Raw genomic sequence first — 12,702 nt, 5'->3', positions numbered from 1 at the left:
AGAGCACGCGCTCTCCCTCAAGACCGGCCGTAGCTGAACATCTACACTGGCTCTGTTGACGTTCTTTTGCCGTCCATGTCACGCCTGCTGAAGGCCTCCTGTTCGCAACCCACACTTCTCAACCCTCAACCCCAACTCCTGTTCCCAACCCTCACAAACATTCACAGACTGCTCATGTTTTTTGAAGGTAATACACACTCTATGTGCCACCCTTCATTAAAAGAAAAACCTTGGGGATGACATGTCTAGCAAAATATTACAAATATACCTGAATATTGTTGGTTGTCTGGAGTTTTGTCCCATAGAGGTTATAGAACAGTAACATGCCAAAGTAGAGTACTTGTGATCTCACTGCATGATATAGCGAGATTTGTGTGCTGTCTGAAAATACATGACACTAGCTGTTTAAGTAAACACCCTGGAAGGACGCTGTGGCATGCATCAAAGGTAAGAACCACGCAAGAACCTGTGGTCATCGCACAAAGAACAGCAATATTGAGGTCCGCTTTGGCACCGCATCATGCAGCGATAACAGTGCCTGGATAACAGTTATAAAACGTTTGCATTAAGCATGTTTAACAAGTTAAATATGTAAACGTGGCCTTCGTTTCTCGCCTTAGGCTGACGCCTCCGTTCCTGATGGTGTCTCTCACGCTGATTCTTGGACCACCTTGGATGAACGGTCCCCTGTGGCACGAGACTGTGGACCGCTTTGCGGAAGGATGCAAGCGCTACTGGTGGACCAACCTGATTTACATTAGTTCCTGGATGAAGACCCAGGAAGTCGTAAGCATTACGGATAGTAACGAAGAGTGCATGGGTCACCGTATTCAGCTGGCAGGCGCGAATATAATTTGGAGACGAGACCGCTTCTCATGCAAGGGAAAAACGAAACGCCAACGTTGTCGGAGGAAAGAAACATTAGTCCTCCGGATGTCTAGCCAAAGTTTTATAGCCTAAAAAGAAAAATAACAAGCTTGCTATGAAACAGCGCACGTGCCAAAATGTATTTTGATAGTGTTCGGTGAAGCACCATGTCCGGCATGAAAGTAGTCGTTCTGACCTCTCCACACTAATTTTTCATCGTATACATTCATACTTGCTTGTGCTTTTCAGTGCCTTCCACATGGATGGTATCTCTCCTGTGACATGCAGTATTTTATCATTGCTCCAATTTTCTTCATGGCACTATACAGGCAAGTTATTGAGCCTAACGGCTCTTTAGCGATACTTCGCTATTCGCGCTAATAACTTGCATGAATTGGCCGATGGCTCGTGTTGCAGGCGACCCGCCCTCGGTTTGGGCCTCATAGGTGCCTTCGCCTTCGCCAGCATGGCTGTAACGGGCCTAGTCACGTATATCTACGATTACGGCCCGGTCGCCCTCTTCTCTATACCGGATGACGAGTAAGTTTTTTTACTTCTGTCTTTTCACTATCTATTGTTGATATATATTTGTAACTAGTATTTGTACGCAACATGCTTCCGGCAATGTTTACAACTAGGAAATATTTCATGCTCTACTGAAAAAGCGGTAAGTATGCTGAAAATTGCCGACTGTATTCGTAAACGATAATTCCGTCCAAGGATACGATACATTCAAATTATGGGACGAAACCTTTAAACTGTTAATTGATTTGAGAAGCGGAAAGAAACGTTCAGAGGTCACACTCCTTTTTGCCCTCAGTTTGAAATCTTGTATCATATAGTTTCGAAGTACGCTGAAAAAAGAAAAAGTGGAGCGCAGCTGACCCCTGCAAGGGCGTTTGGCATACATTCAAGTGGTCATTCCTGTCCTTGAGCCAAGAGTGTTAATACACTGACCGCGTCGACGAGGACGACGCTCTTACTCCTAGTGAATTTGAAGGAAAGTGTTCAATAATGCCGAAAGTTGGGCGAGTTGGTTAACATTCATGATGGAAGTACACACGTGTACTTTCGCGCTATTTTCCATCATGAATGTTCAATAATGTTGATCAATTAACATTATAGATCTACTCTCCGCTTATGGATTGAGGTTCTGAGAATGGCGTGCTTTACCGCAATATAATAGCAACGAAGGGGCGAGGAAGCTTTGCGTGGTTGAGTTAGCATTTATGATAAAACGCGTCTAGGTGCGTATATTACGTATTACGTCTATAGCGCACTCTTTTTCTTTTTTGTCATACAATTAAAAAAGTGGTATTTTTTTTTAGTTTGTACCGTCGCTTAGCTCTTAAGCAAACTCAAGTAGGTTCCAGCTACTCTGAATACGGTCCAGCAATGCATTGAGCAGCTATTGTCCAATATCAGTTGAGGGAAAGTGATGAATAGAAGTGAATACAGGCGAGTAGTCTATTCACATTTAGAAATTGTGCTGCTGCACAGTTGATAGCGGCCTCGAGAATTTTTACTGTCTAAGAAGTCCGTGCAACTCGCGTGCAGTCATTTATTGTAACACGGAAGCCGAGTGAGATGAATACCCCCCCCCCCCACGCACGCACGCACGCACGCGCACACACACACACACACACACACACACACACACACACACACACACACACACACACACACACACACACACACACACACACACACACACACACACACACACACACACACACACACACACACACACACACACACACACACACACACGCACGCACGCACGGACGCGCGCACACACACACACACACGCACGGACGCGCGCGCGCACACACATATACACACGCACACACAAACTGTTGCTGCACGAATTACGATCCACAAAGAGATCTTGAATTGAATTAAAGTTTATTTTCTTTCTTCAGAAAGGAGGAGCCGAGACAAAAGGCCAACTGGCTGAAACGAAGTCCAGGCATCTTACAGTGGCACCTGTAATACTTAAATAGCAGTATATTCAAGAAGCGTCGACTTTTAGTGTGAATACAGCTGTATTTTAGAGTGGGTAAATAGGAAAACATGCGATTCAACAACCAGCTTCGTGAAATGCAAAGAATTCTGCTGATGAGTAAACATGTTGAAAGACTACTACAGAAATAATGTGCAAAAGTTCACGTTAAATTTCTCATCCTGGTGATCGAAATGCAATTAGTATATCATGAATATCTTGCACAGTCATATGTTTACGACGCTTGCGCAGGGAAGAACAATCGGGAGAGGTACGTGTTAGAAGAATGTGATAGTACTGGGAACGGAGAACTGCCATTCTCAGAGCGCCATAATTAAAGTTCGACGTAGCGTAGCTGCGTGGATTGCATGCTGCAAGGACTATGTTACATCAAGCGAACATCGGTGTAAAAGATGATTTAGGGTCTTAACGGTGTGCATACAACGACTAAGTACTGTTTACTTGGTTAACTTACATGTACATCGTGCTTATTACGCAAAATTGGTTTTCATTCATCACTAAATGAATAGAAGCCTTATTGCTAGCTAGCATCCGTGTTAATTATGCTTTAGAAATAACAAATATAGAAACACCTTTTATATGCTACTGTAAAATGACCACTCAGGACTACCTTTAAAGGTGACTTCATTAATGTTTTACAGTAGATGCCAATGTGTTCCTGAGTCTGTAATGCGACCTTGAAGTGCTGCTACTTGCTCATTGCAGAAACCTGAACTCTTTCCTGAATGACATCGCCTTCCGGCCGTACACGCACTTTCCGTCCTTCGCTGTCGGGCTGTACCTCGGGTACCTCATTTACAAGTACAGACAGATGAAGATCAGCAGGGTAAGGATTTCTATTTGCGTGCTCGTAAGCACCTAGAACTGATTTTTCGCTTGCGCCTTACACCGCACGAGCTTAACACTCTATTTGACATTGTATCTAGGTTGGCCTATGCATCGCAAAAGACGCCGACACACATTATTAATGAAAATATGCATTTCGCTTGAGCAGGACGACTAAATGATTACAATCACTGCGGCATACTAGAGCTTTCCACGAAAGGCGCAGCGAGAAAGACAGCTGCAGCAAACCGAGAATGGACACTTTTTGTGCACACCCGCAGCGGATGCAGCTGATCGGCTGGTTGTCATCGGTGACCACGGGATTAACCATCGTCTACGGCGTGTACGAATGGAACGCCTACTCTCCACCGGGACCCCTGCTCAGCGTGTTGTACGGGGCTACCAGCCGGCCCGCCTGGACCCTGTGCGTCGCCTGGGTGACCTTCGCCTGCGTCTCCGGCCACGGAGGTGACCATGCATGTGTAGCGGAGGTGTATAGCTCTAGTAGGCTGCGCCAAGTCGCGCAAGCCAACCGCTGCTCGCAGGGGCCTTAAAATGCCTCTCGTGAGAAGGAAAAGCCAGAAAAGTGACAAAGCCTACTTTTCTCTGCTTTTGAGTGTAATGGGAGGTCAGACATTAGCATAACGTCGATTGCTTAATAAAATCCTCAAGTGTGAGAGGAGGGAGCCTTTTTGCTAACCTGATCAGTTGGCGGGGATGTATACGCCGTGTTGCCATAGTTGACTAAGGCGAGGTCTGCGCTATGGCTTCATTCTCTTGATCCTGCTCGAAGATGTTCCTAACCGCGCGTTGTAACTACAGCCCAGGACTGCAGGTTCCGAGACAGGGCTGTTGTGGCTTCCGGTGACATGAACTACCACGTTAGTGAGCAGAATGGATTTCCACCGTAATTCGTTCTTCAACGTGGAAATCGTTAGAAGTTCATGCATCTTAATTTTCGGGAAATCCTATTGTACGACTTCTAAAACCAGTTTAGACTATTGTAGGTTTGGGGAAGAAAGTCTTTGTTATTTCAAATAGCACCATAATCAGCAATATAGAAATGTTTTAGTTGAAACTCCTGGACAGGAAGCTTGCCAAGGTGCGAAGGAAATTTTGTTTCTGAAATTCTGTTGTATAACGTGCAGATGACCATAAGAGCAGAAACAAAATGTAGTCCAAGCGAAGCAGAATCTTGTAGTCGACGATAACACGCCTGATACCTTTTGACTGGATTTTATCATGGCGGCAAAACGAATGTTCAGCGCTAAATGGAGGGTATGAGACCAATGTTCTGGGCAATCCTCCATATTGGAGTGTATAGTAATAAGAGGGTACTCAGCATCCACACAAAAGCAGCTATATGGCTACGAAAGCTATACAGCTGTCTCAGAAGCTTCGTATGTTCAAGAAAAATTCATCTTGGTCGACGGTTCGAACCCGGGACCACCGCATTTTCGAGGCAGTTGCTCTACCATCTGAGCTAACCAGGACGGCCAGTAAATCAGAAGGCAGGTCGAGAGGCAGGCTATGGGTTCAAGATTTGTAAACTGAAAAACACTGTAACACTGAAAAATATCGTTAATGTTTTATGATAAAACATGAACAATATTTTTTAGTGTGGAAAGAAAAAAAAATTCCAATTTACGTTCTGTTTCTTCTCTAGCTATGTAATTTTAATCCCTTGAGCTCTGAATCCCTTTGTACTACCAAGGAATTTTTTATATTGGCTACTAACCTCCTTGAACACTGCGTCCGGAACACCGCGTTCTCTGAAGTGTTCCGGACAGCTAGAAAGAAAAAAATGAAAGAAATAAAATTGCAGCTGTGCCTTATATACATGCATTGTCACATCGGTTTAAAAAAGTAGGCGCAAAATATGGCGTACAGGTGTTGTTTTCCGCCCCTAATAAGATTGGCAAGGTAGGTGCAGCAGTTCAAAGAAATCTGGGGGACAAAAGAAGTGAAAACAGATGCGAGGTCAATCACGCCAAGAGTTTCCTTAGGTGTAGGATGGGTGTAGTGTATCAAATACCATTGTCCTGTGGCAGTACGTATATTGGGCAGACAGGCCGTTGCATCAACATTAGGCTGATGGAACACGCACAGTCTATAAAAAAGAATGAAACAAACTTAGCAAAACATTGTAACGCGTGTGAGTGTGTACCTTTCTTTGTTGATACTAATATACTGTTTCTTCATAAAGACCAGACTACTCGAGAAATCGCCGAGGCTTTCTATATTAACCGGAAGCAAAATGTTTGTGTCAGTAAAACGTTCGTCGCATTGACAGAAAAAGAGATGACCATGCTGCACAATCGATAGTGCGTCGGCAGTTGTCACCACGTGCGTGTGATGGGGGGCGTTTTACATGCGCTGATATATTTTTATAAATTTTGACTATGCGCATGTGGGCACAAGAAGTGTGTATATATATATATATATATATATATATATATATATATATATATATATATATATATATATATATATATATATATATATATATATATATATATATATATATATACATATATATATAAATATATATGCTCTTCCGTTCTTCCATTAAATCAGTTGTCAGTTCTGCGCCGTCGTTGCCCACTTCTCCTCTTTGTCTCGTCTTTGTTGCGCACTTATATTACTGTCCACCAAAGGTAGAGTTTTTTTTTCTTTTGTTTTTTTTAGCTATTAATATACACTGTCTCTTATTCGCCGTGGACAGTTTTTATTTTTCTAACAATGACATTCTGATCCGGCAACCAGAGCCGTAAAATACTGGGCACTATTCAGTCTCGGCCCATAATCACGACTGTTGAGGCGCATGTTTTGGTATGGTCGAATATATGAAATAGAATTAAAATTAAGCGACCTTAACTTAGTAGTTCCGAGAATAAACCAAGAAAAATAAGATAGGGAGTAGCTACAGAAAGGAGAATTTCGCATGGTAGAAAAAAATAAAAGGATTAAGAAAATGAGCGTATAATGACACGAAAAGAGAGTGAGAATGAGAGGGCCTGGTCGGTGGGGAGGTTTTCCACGTTGTCTGGCTAGTGTGACATAGGAGTTGGGCGACCGTCGGCCGACAGCCGTCTTGCGAGCGACGCGGCGCCGACACCGACTGTCGGCCGACTGTTTCCGTCGGCGCAGTGTGACATAGACGCAGACATCAGGAAGACGCGCTGTTGGCAGACCAAATCGACGTCCTGTCGTGCTAGTGTGACAGGCCCTTCACGCATTTGTGCTCCAAGATTGTGGTGCTCTCAATCGTAGTTTGAGTGAACGAAATTAGCTGCGGCCTTCACTCGACAGCACAGTCCCAGCGGTAGGCTGATATGTTGGGGATGGTCGCAGACAGCGCGGTGAGCTCGCTGCGACTTGCGCCATTACGTGCGCCCACTGCCTGAAGCGGACGAAGACCGCGGACGAAGCGGTCGTGTAGCCAAGGCCGCAGCCAATTTCTCACTGAGACCCAGGTTGAAAGCAGCACAGTCGTGGCGCATGAATGCGCCAGTCACGTGATATTTTATATTTCGCCGGCTTTCATTAGAGCTGAGAAAAACGATACACGTGAGGCTCTCTTTATCGAAAATAAATTAAATGGGGGTTTTAGTAGGTGCTCTCCAACTCTGCAAATCCATTTATTGCCTAAAGGCAATAGTGAGTAAATTAGAAAAATTATCTCAATTAATAAGTTAACTGCAAAATAACAGAAATCCTCCGGGGCGCCATATGGCTGGCAGCTGTACACAGGTGGTTTCCCTGGCCTACCTCAAATGTATAATTTTTTAACCCTTGGCTAAAGTTAGCTTGGACACCCTGATATTAGTGGTAAAACAATGAAGGTACAGCAGTGGTAAGCTACCTTTTTTACGTTTAATATATCTTCCGCAATGAGCGGCGACGTATTTACATTGTAGGGTTCCAGGCTTGTATAGGACGCAAGCTGCTCGACAAGCTGCTGTGCACAAGTAACTTGTTTTGCAATGCGTACGAACATAAGCTATGTTCTTTATCAAGTGCAGATGGCAGACTTTTCATTTGCGGTACTTATCTTCAACGGGTATCTAAAGAGGAACGGGGTTCTAAAGAAGAGTACTTAATAGGTTCATTTCCTTCTACACGCATTTTTGTACCACCAACGCAGCATGAAAAGCAATATATATATATATATATATATATACAAAGCAGCTGCGTGTGTACGTTTCCGCTTTATTGATAGCGCCTAAGCATTTCTCTTCGATCCCTTCGCAGGGTTCGTGAACACACTGCTCTCCTGGAAGGCGTTCGTGCCCCTGAGCAAGCTGACCTTCATGGTTTACTTGCTGCACCCGCCGCTGATGTTCATGTATGCGGCGCACACCATGAACGCCATCTACGTCACCCAATTCATGGTGGTGCGTACAACAGGAAGGCGCTGCTATGCGTTCCTTGCATATGTATAAACATTGTTTCTTTTTTGGAGGACATCCATTGAACGAACGTCGCTTTTTCTGATTGAATTCGGAATTTTAAAAGAATATATACTGTGTTTTGGGAAGTGGCCCCGAAGAGCTTTGTGGTATCATTGCCAATCTCGGAGGCTGCGCTGCTCGCCTTGTCCTTGCAGCAGGCGATAGGTGGCGCAAGGTGCTCAAACTGGCTAGGCGGATTGCAGAAACAGCGGACAAGGCATGGAGGAAGAAAATAATTTTTTTTTTCTTCTTTCTTGCTCTAAAAGAAACCTTTTTTTGTGTCACCATAAGTCACTCCATATTCAATATTATGAATTCAGGTTAGCTCCGAGTCAAAATGTAGTAATTGCGGATCGTATACACTAAGCTATCAGCGCGTCTTTAGTACTGCAGGTCGGTTCCTGCCAGCCCGCTGGCCAGTCGCGAAGGCCACCGCGGCGCTCTCGAAAGGGTATATGGTAATTGACTCATTTACCGAGTCTTCTGAGCGACCCGAACTGTGAGACAGGACCTCATAGGTGTCGGTCAATTTCGATGCACGTTTACTCGCCAAAACATAAGGACAGCTTGTGAATTTGGATGCGAAACGTGGACGCACGCGACGGTATCAGTCCGAGAATGATGGTTCAGGCTAACCTTCTCAGGCTAAAATCCTAACTGGTCTACAGGTTTTAAGGAACAAATTTGCAGTTATACCAATTGGTTCCTATTTGAATAACAAGGAAACCCCAACTGAAATTCAACTGGGATCACCTGGGAATTCGTTCCTTATTAGACCAATTAAGATTTTCGCCTGGGTTTCGAAAATAATATCATCTAAATAAATGATAATCACAAACCGCGAGTGCTATAAACGCGGGAAGTCCGAAGCAGAGCACTGCACGGGCTCGCGCCAGCCCGGAAGCCCGGGTCCGGCCCGGCGCGCCAAGCCTGGAGACAGCTATTTCACCCGGCCTAGGCTGTGCCCGGACCTGAAACTGCAGACCCGGGCCGGGCTCGGGCTTTAAGTTGCGGATCCAGGATGGGCGTGTTGGGCCCCGCATCGGGCGAGCGCCGGTATATAGAAGACCCTTTTGATTCGCTACGGTATACAGTGAAATTCACGTGGGGCTTCACAGCAGTGACACGGAAGGAATAAAGCCCCACGGTGCGCTCTAAAAAAATGAATAAATAAATGATAAAAACAAGGTTTAGGTTATTTATTTATTTATTTATTTATTTATTTATTTATTTATTTATTTATTTATTTATTTATTTATTTATTTATTTATTTATTTATTTATTAACCCACCACGGTGGCTCAGTGATTGAGGCGCTCGGCTACTGAGCCGGGAATCCCGTGCTTGAGCATGGCCGCGGTGGCCGCGTTTCGATTGAGACAGAGAGCATGGCACCCGTGCACTGCGCGGTGTCAGTGCGCGTTAAAGAAACCAAGGTCATCGAAATTATTGCGGAGTCTACCACTGGGGGGGGGGGGGGGGGGGGGGGGGGGGGGGCAGCGTCCCTCATAGCCTGAGTTGCTTTGGGCGTACGCAACTTCTTTTGCTTTTCGCCTCTTTGGAGCGGTGACCAGGTCGGCCATTATTTTAACCCGTGATACTGTGTTCATTAAAACAAAAAGTTATTGCAATGGCTTTGAGGAAGCTTTAATCGCACTGAGGGCCGTAAGATACCACTGAATAAGGAAATGCAGAGTAGTTTATTACGCGTCTGTGCAGCCCTTTCATTTGAGTATTTTTTTTTTAACTTCCCAGTTCCTCTGTGTAATTACCTCTGTGCACCAACGATGGATCTGTTTAAAAAGACGATAGGGCGAAAAAGCCTCACTATCACCGCCCTTTATGTTAAGGAAAAAACGAGAACAGTTTTTTAATGTGTCTCTGCTATTTGAGTCTCTTTGTCGGTCAGTTATTTAGTTGTGTAGTAGGAGTTTACTTGCTCGCAGTGAACAGTTCACATAATTTTTTTTCTTGTTTCACCTTGAGAACGGGCCTGAGCCGAGCTCGAGAAAGGCTCAGTATAGCGACAAGTTAGCACGCCTAGACCGGGCTCAGACTCGGAATTTGGTCCCCGGGCTCTGGCGGGGTTTGGGCGCGAGATTGAGGCTTGTGCATTGCTCTATAGTCTGGAGAACAAAGCACGTGAAATGAAAGCTGAAGCATCTCACTTTCCCATACGACGGCTACCTGTAGATTGTTCTCGAAACGCACAAGCGGCATGTTGAAGTAACAAATTGAACTCGGTATGGCAGAACGCATGGAAATGACATTCAGCGTCGTAATATTTAATAGGTTTACTTTGATTAAAACAGGGCGCCTGTTATTTGCACCCACTGTGTTCCCGGAAATGAGAGTTGTACTTTTATATCTGCGTATCGGCAAACGAACATGAGAGTCGAGTCTTCTAAAAATAAATATTGATTGGTAATGCGCATCATTACTTTCTCGAAAAATGCACTCGCGCACTTGCTGTTTTCATGTGAAGGGCTAGATTTTTATTCCTAGACCTACGATAACAACTAGCCAACAATCCTCGGTTCCGACTTTCCCCGTCAAATTTCAAGCTACCTTCGAGACCTTGTTCGGTTCCGGGAATATTGGCAGCAAACAAATTCTGGGTTGTTGGGAAAACCCTTGACAAAAGGATTGAGTTGAAACATTGCATGTGGAGATACAATGCCTGTGTTAGTGAACGCCTTCTGAAAACATTCATCCCGCCCGTAAGCGCTTGAAAGCTTTAATACTTGTGTCGTAAGGCCTGGCAGAATAGCAAAAATTCCTAATGTGAGAGCGCTAGACAGGTATGCAACCAGGAAGTTTTTCGGGAGGCATCTGAGATGATTTTTAACTAGAGCGCTGCGAATTAAACCAGAGTATGGAGAGGGTGTGAGCTGGATATTTGGAGGGGGGTGAGCATTATTACATCGTTTTTGTGAATATCCATCTGTTCTGTGAGGAACAATCGGTAACGTTAACATGTGATATTCCAGAGCTTGTGACGGTGATGACAGCCAAGCATACAGTTCCAATTCGCAAAGATTTATGGGCATGGATCGGCTATTGTTGGATTCATTTGGTGGGATGGAAAATGAGTGAGAGTGAATCCACACTTCATTTATGTTGCCATGTTCTGGGTGCAGGTCTACGTCTACTTCGCTCACCTACTGGCATGCTACATGGCGGCCTTCGTTGGCTGCGTGACGTGTGAGACGCCGTTCATCAACGTCGAGAAGATCCTGTTCAACGCTCTGACTGAATACCGCAAGAACCGGAGAGCTGGGCCTTCCTCTCAACGCCCTGCTCCTCCTCCGCGTCTGCAGTCCCCTCCAGCTAGGCCTACCGGGGTTGCAGTAGTAGCACCCGTGGCACCTGAATGCCGAACGCTTCCCGCTTCAGAGCCTTCGGCCACAGCGGCGTGCGGGGGCCGCTTCATAGTCACTGGCGCTGAATGTGCTCGTGACGACAGCTGCAGGCTTTAGTCGCATCTACCAATGTTGAGAGGAATAGGTGACGTGGGGAGCAGGGCAGTTGAAAATCGCGGCTACAATCGTCTTGACCTCCTGGACAATTTCGGCAGTGTTCAAGCAATGCATGCACAACCCACCCTGTTCTGATGAGCGCTGGGGGTGCTTCTCGAATAAGGCAATGTGAAGGAACATTGTGTGTCCACAGCGTAGGCATAGCACGAGCCACGTTATAACAAGCTGTTCACTAGCGGCTGTGACGCCTAATGCACCTACGTCCGCTGCCCACACCTTCATCGACATGCGAGAATTCACCTGCATGCGGTGTGTCGGGCTTCATGAAGTAGATGATGTCTAGTAGCTCTTCCTGTTGTACATACCGCTTACGAGCAATATATTGTAACAGTACAGAAGAAGTTTAGAACACAAGTGAAGGAGAAAGACGTTGGAAAAAGACTCTCATGCCGGACGCGCTGCCGTTGACCAGCTGAGCTCCCTGCCCTAACGTCTTGTTGTTCAGCGCTCCGACGTCTTACCCCGTCGTAACAGCAGTCAGTACGATTGGTTGCATAATATGTTATGTGTCACAAGAAGTTGTACAAAATGAGTGTAAGTTGAGACAACTAAAATGCCGTTTGTTTTTTCCTCGAAATCCTCGAAGTCGACGGAAATCTCTAACATTCACTCTATTCACTTCGTTCTGGAGCCTGCGCTCACTTGAAACGCCGGAAATCATACCAAAAGTCTCCAAATGCTTTGCCGTTGTTGAAAGCACCCTCCGCATCCACGAGAAAATGTTTTCTCTTCGGTGTCAATGTTGAGCCATCGGCGTCACAACCATAGCGCACAACGTCGTTCAGATGACTAAGATATGAACTCTGGCCTCCTCAGCTTCTTTTGTTCTTTACTTATGTGTAGACTACGTACAGTCTGAGTTCCGTACAGCTAGGACACCCTTGAGGGACAAGTCTACCGTTTCTGAATGATAAGCGACAATTTTTTTCTTGAGAACTTTACTGTCTCGCCTGTTTCAGGTCTAGCAGGAAGGCATTCCGGATAAAGCTGAACGT

At 45.3% G+C, this 12,702-nt stretch overlaps 1 protein-coding gene across 1 annotated transcript in view; it reads left to right on the top strand.

Moving 5' to 3' along the window:
• LOC146204962 (nose resistant to fluoxetine protein 6-like) overlaps positions 1-11,647 on the top strand; it is a 29,113-nt gene extending 17,466 nt beyond the window's left edge. Inside the window, exons 7-13 of the mRNA XM_084605651.1 lie at positions 621-786; positions 1,117-1,196; positions 1,285-1,407; positions 3,596-3,716; positions 3,997-4,183; positions 7,970-8,112; positions 11,309-11,647. Of these exons, the coding sequence (XP_084461777.1) occupies positions 621-786; positions 1,117-1,196; positions 1,285-1,407; positions 3,596-3,716; positions 3,997-4,183; positions 7,970-8,112; positions 11,309-11,647 (1,159 nt within the window). The remainder of the gene's footprint in view (positions 1-620; positions 787-1,116; positions 1,197-1,284; positions 1,408-3,595; positions 3,717-3,996; positions 4,184-7,969; positions 8,113-11,308) is intronic.
• The last annotated feature ends 1,055 nt before the right edge of the window (positions 11,648-12,702 follow it).

The sequence above is a fragment of the Amblyomma maculatum genome, chromosome 1 (genome assembly GCF_055883805.1).
Source record: "Amblyomma maculatum isolate TAMU_Amacu chromosome 1, ASM5588380v1, whole genome shotgun sequence".
NCBI classification, from domain to species: Eukaryota; Metazoa; Arthropoda; class Arachnida; order Ixodida; family Ixodidae; genus Amblyomma; species Amblyomma maculatum.
This window is presented reverse-complemented; position numbering and strand designations above follow the sequence as displayed.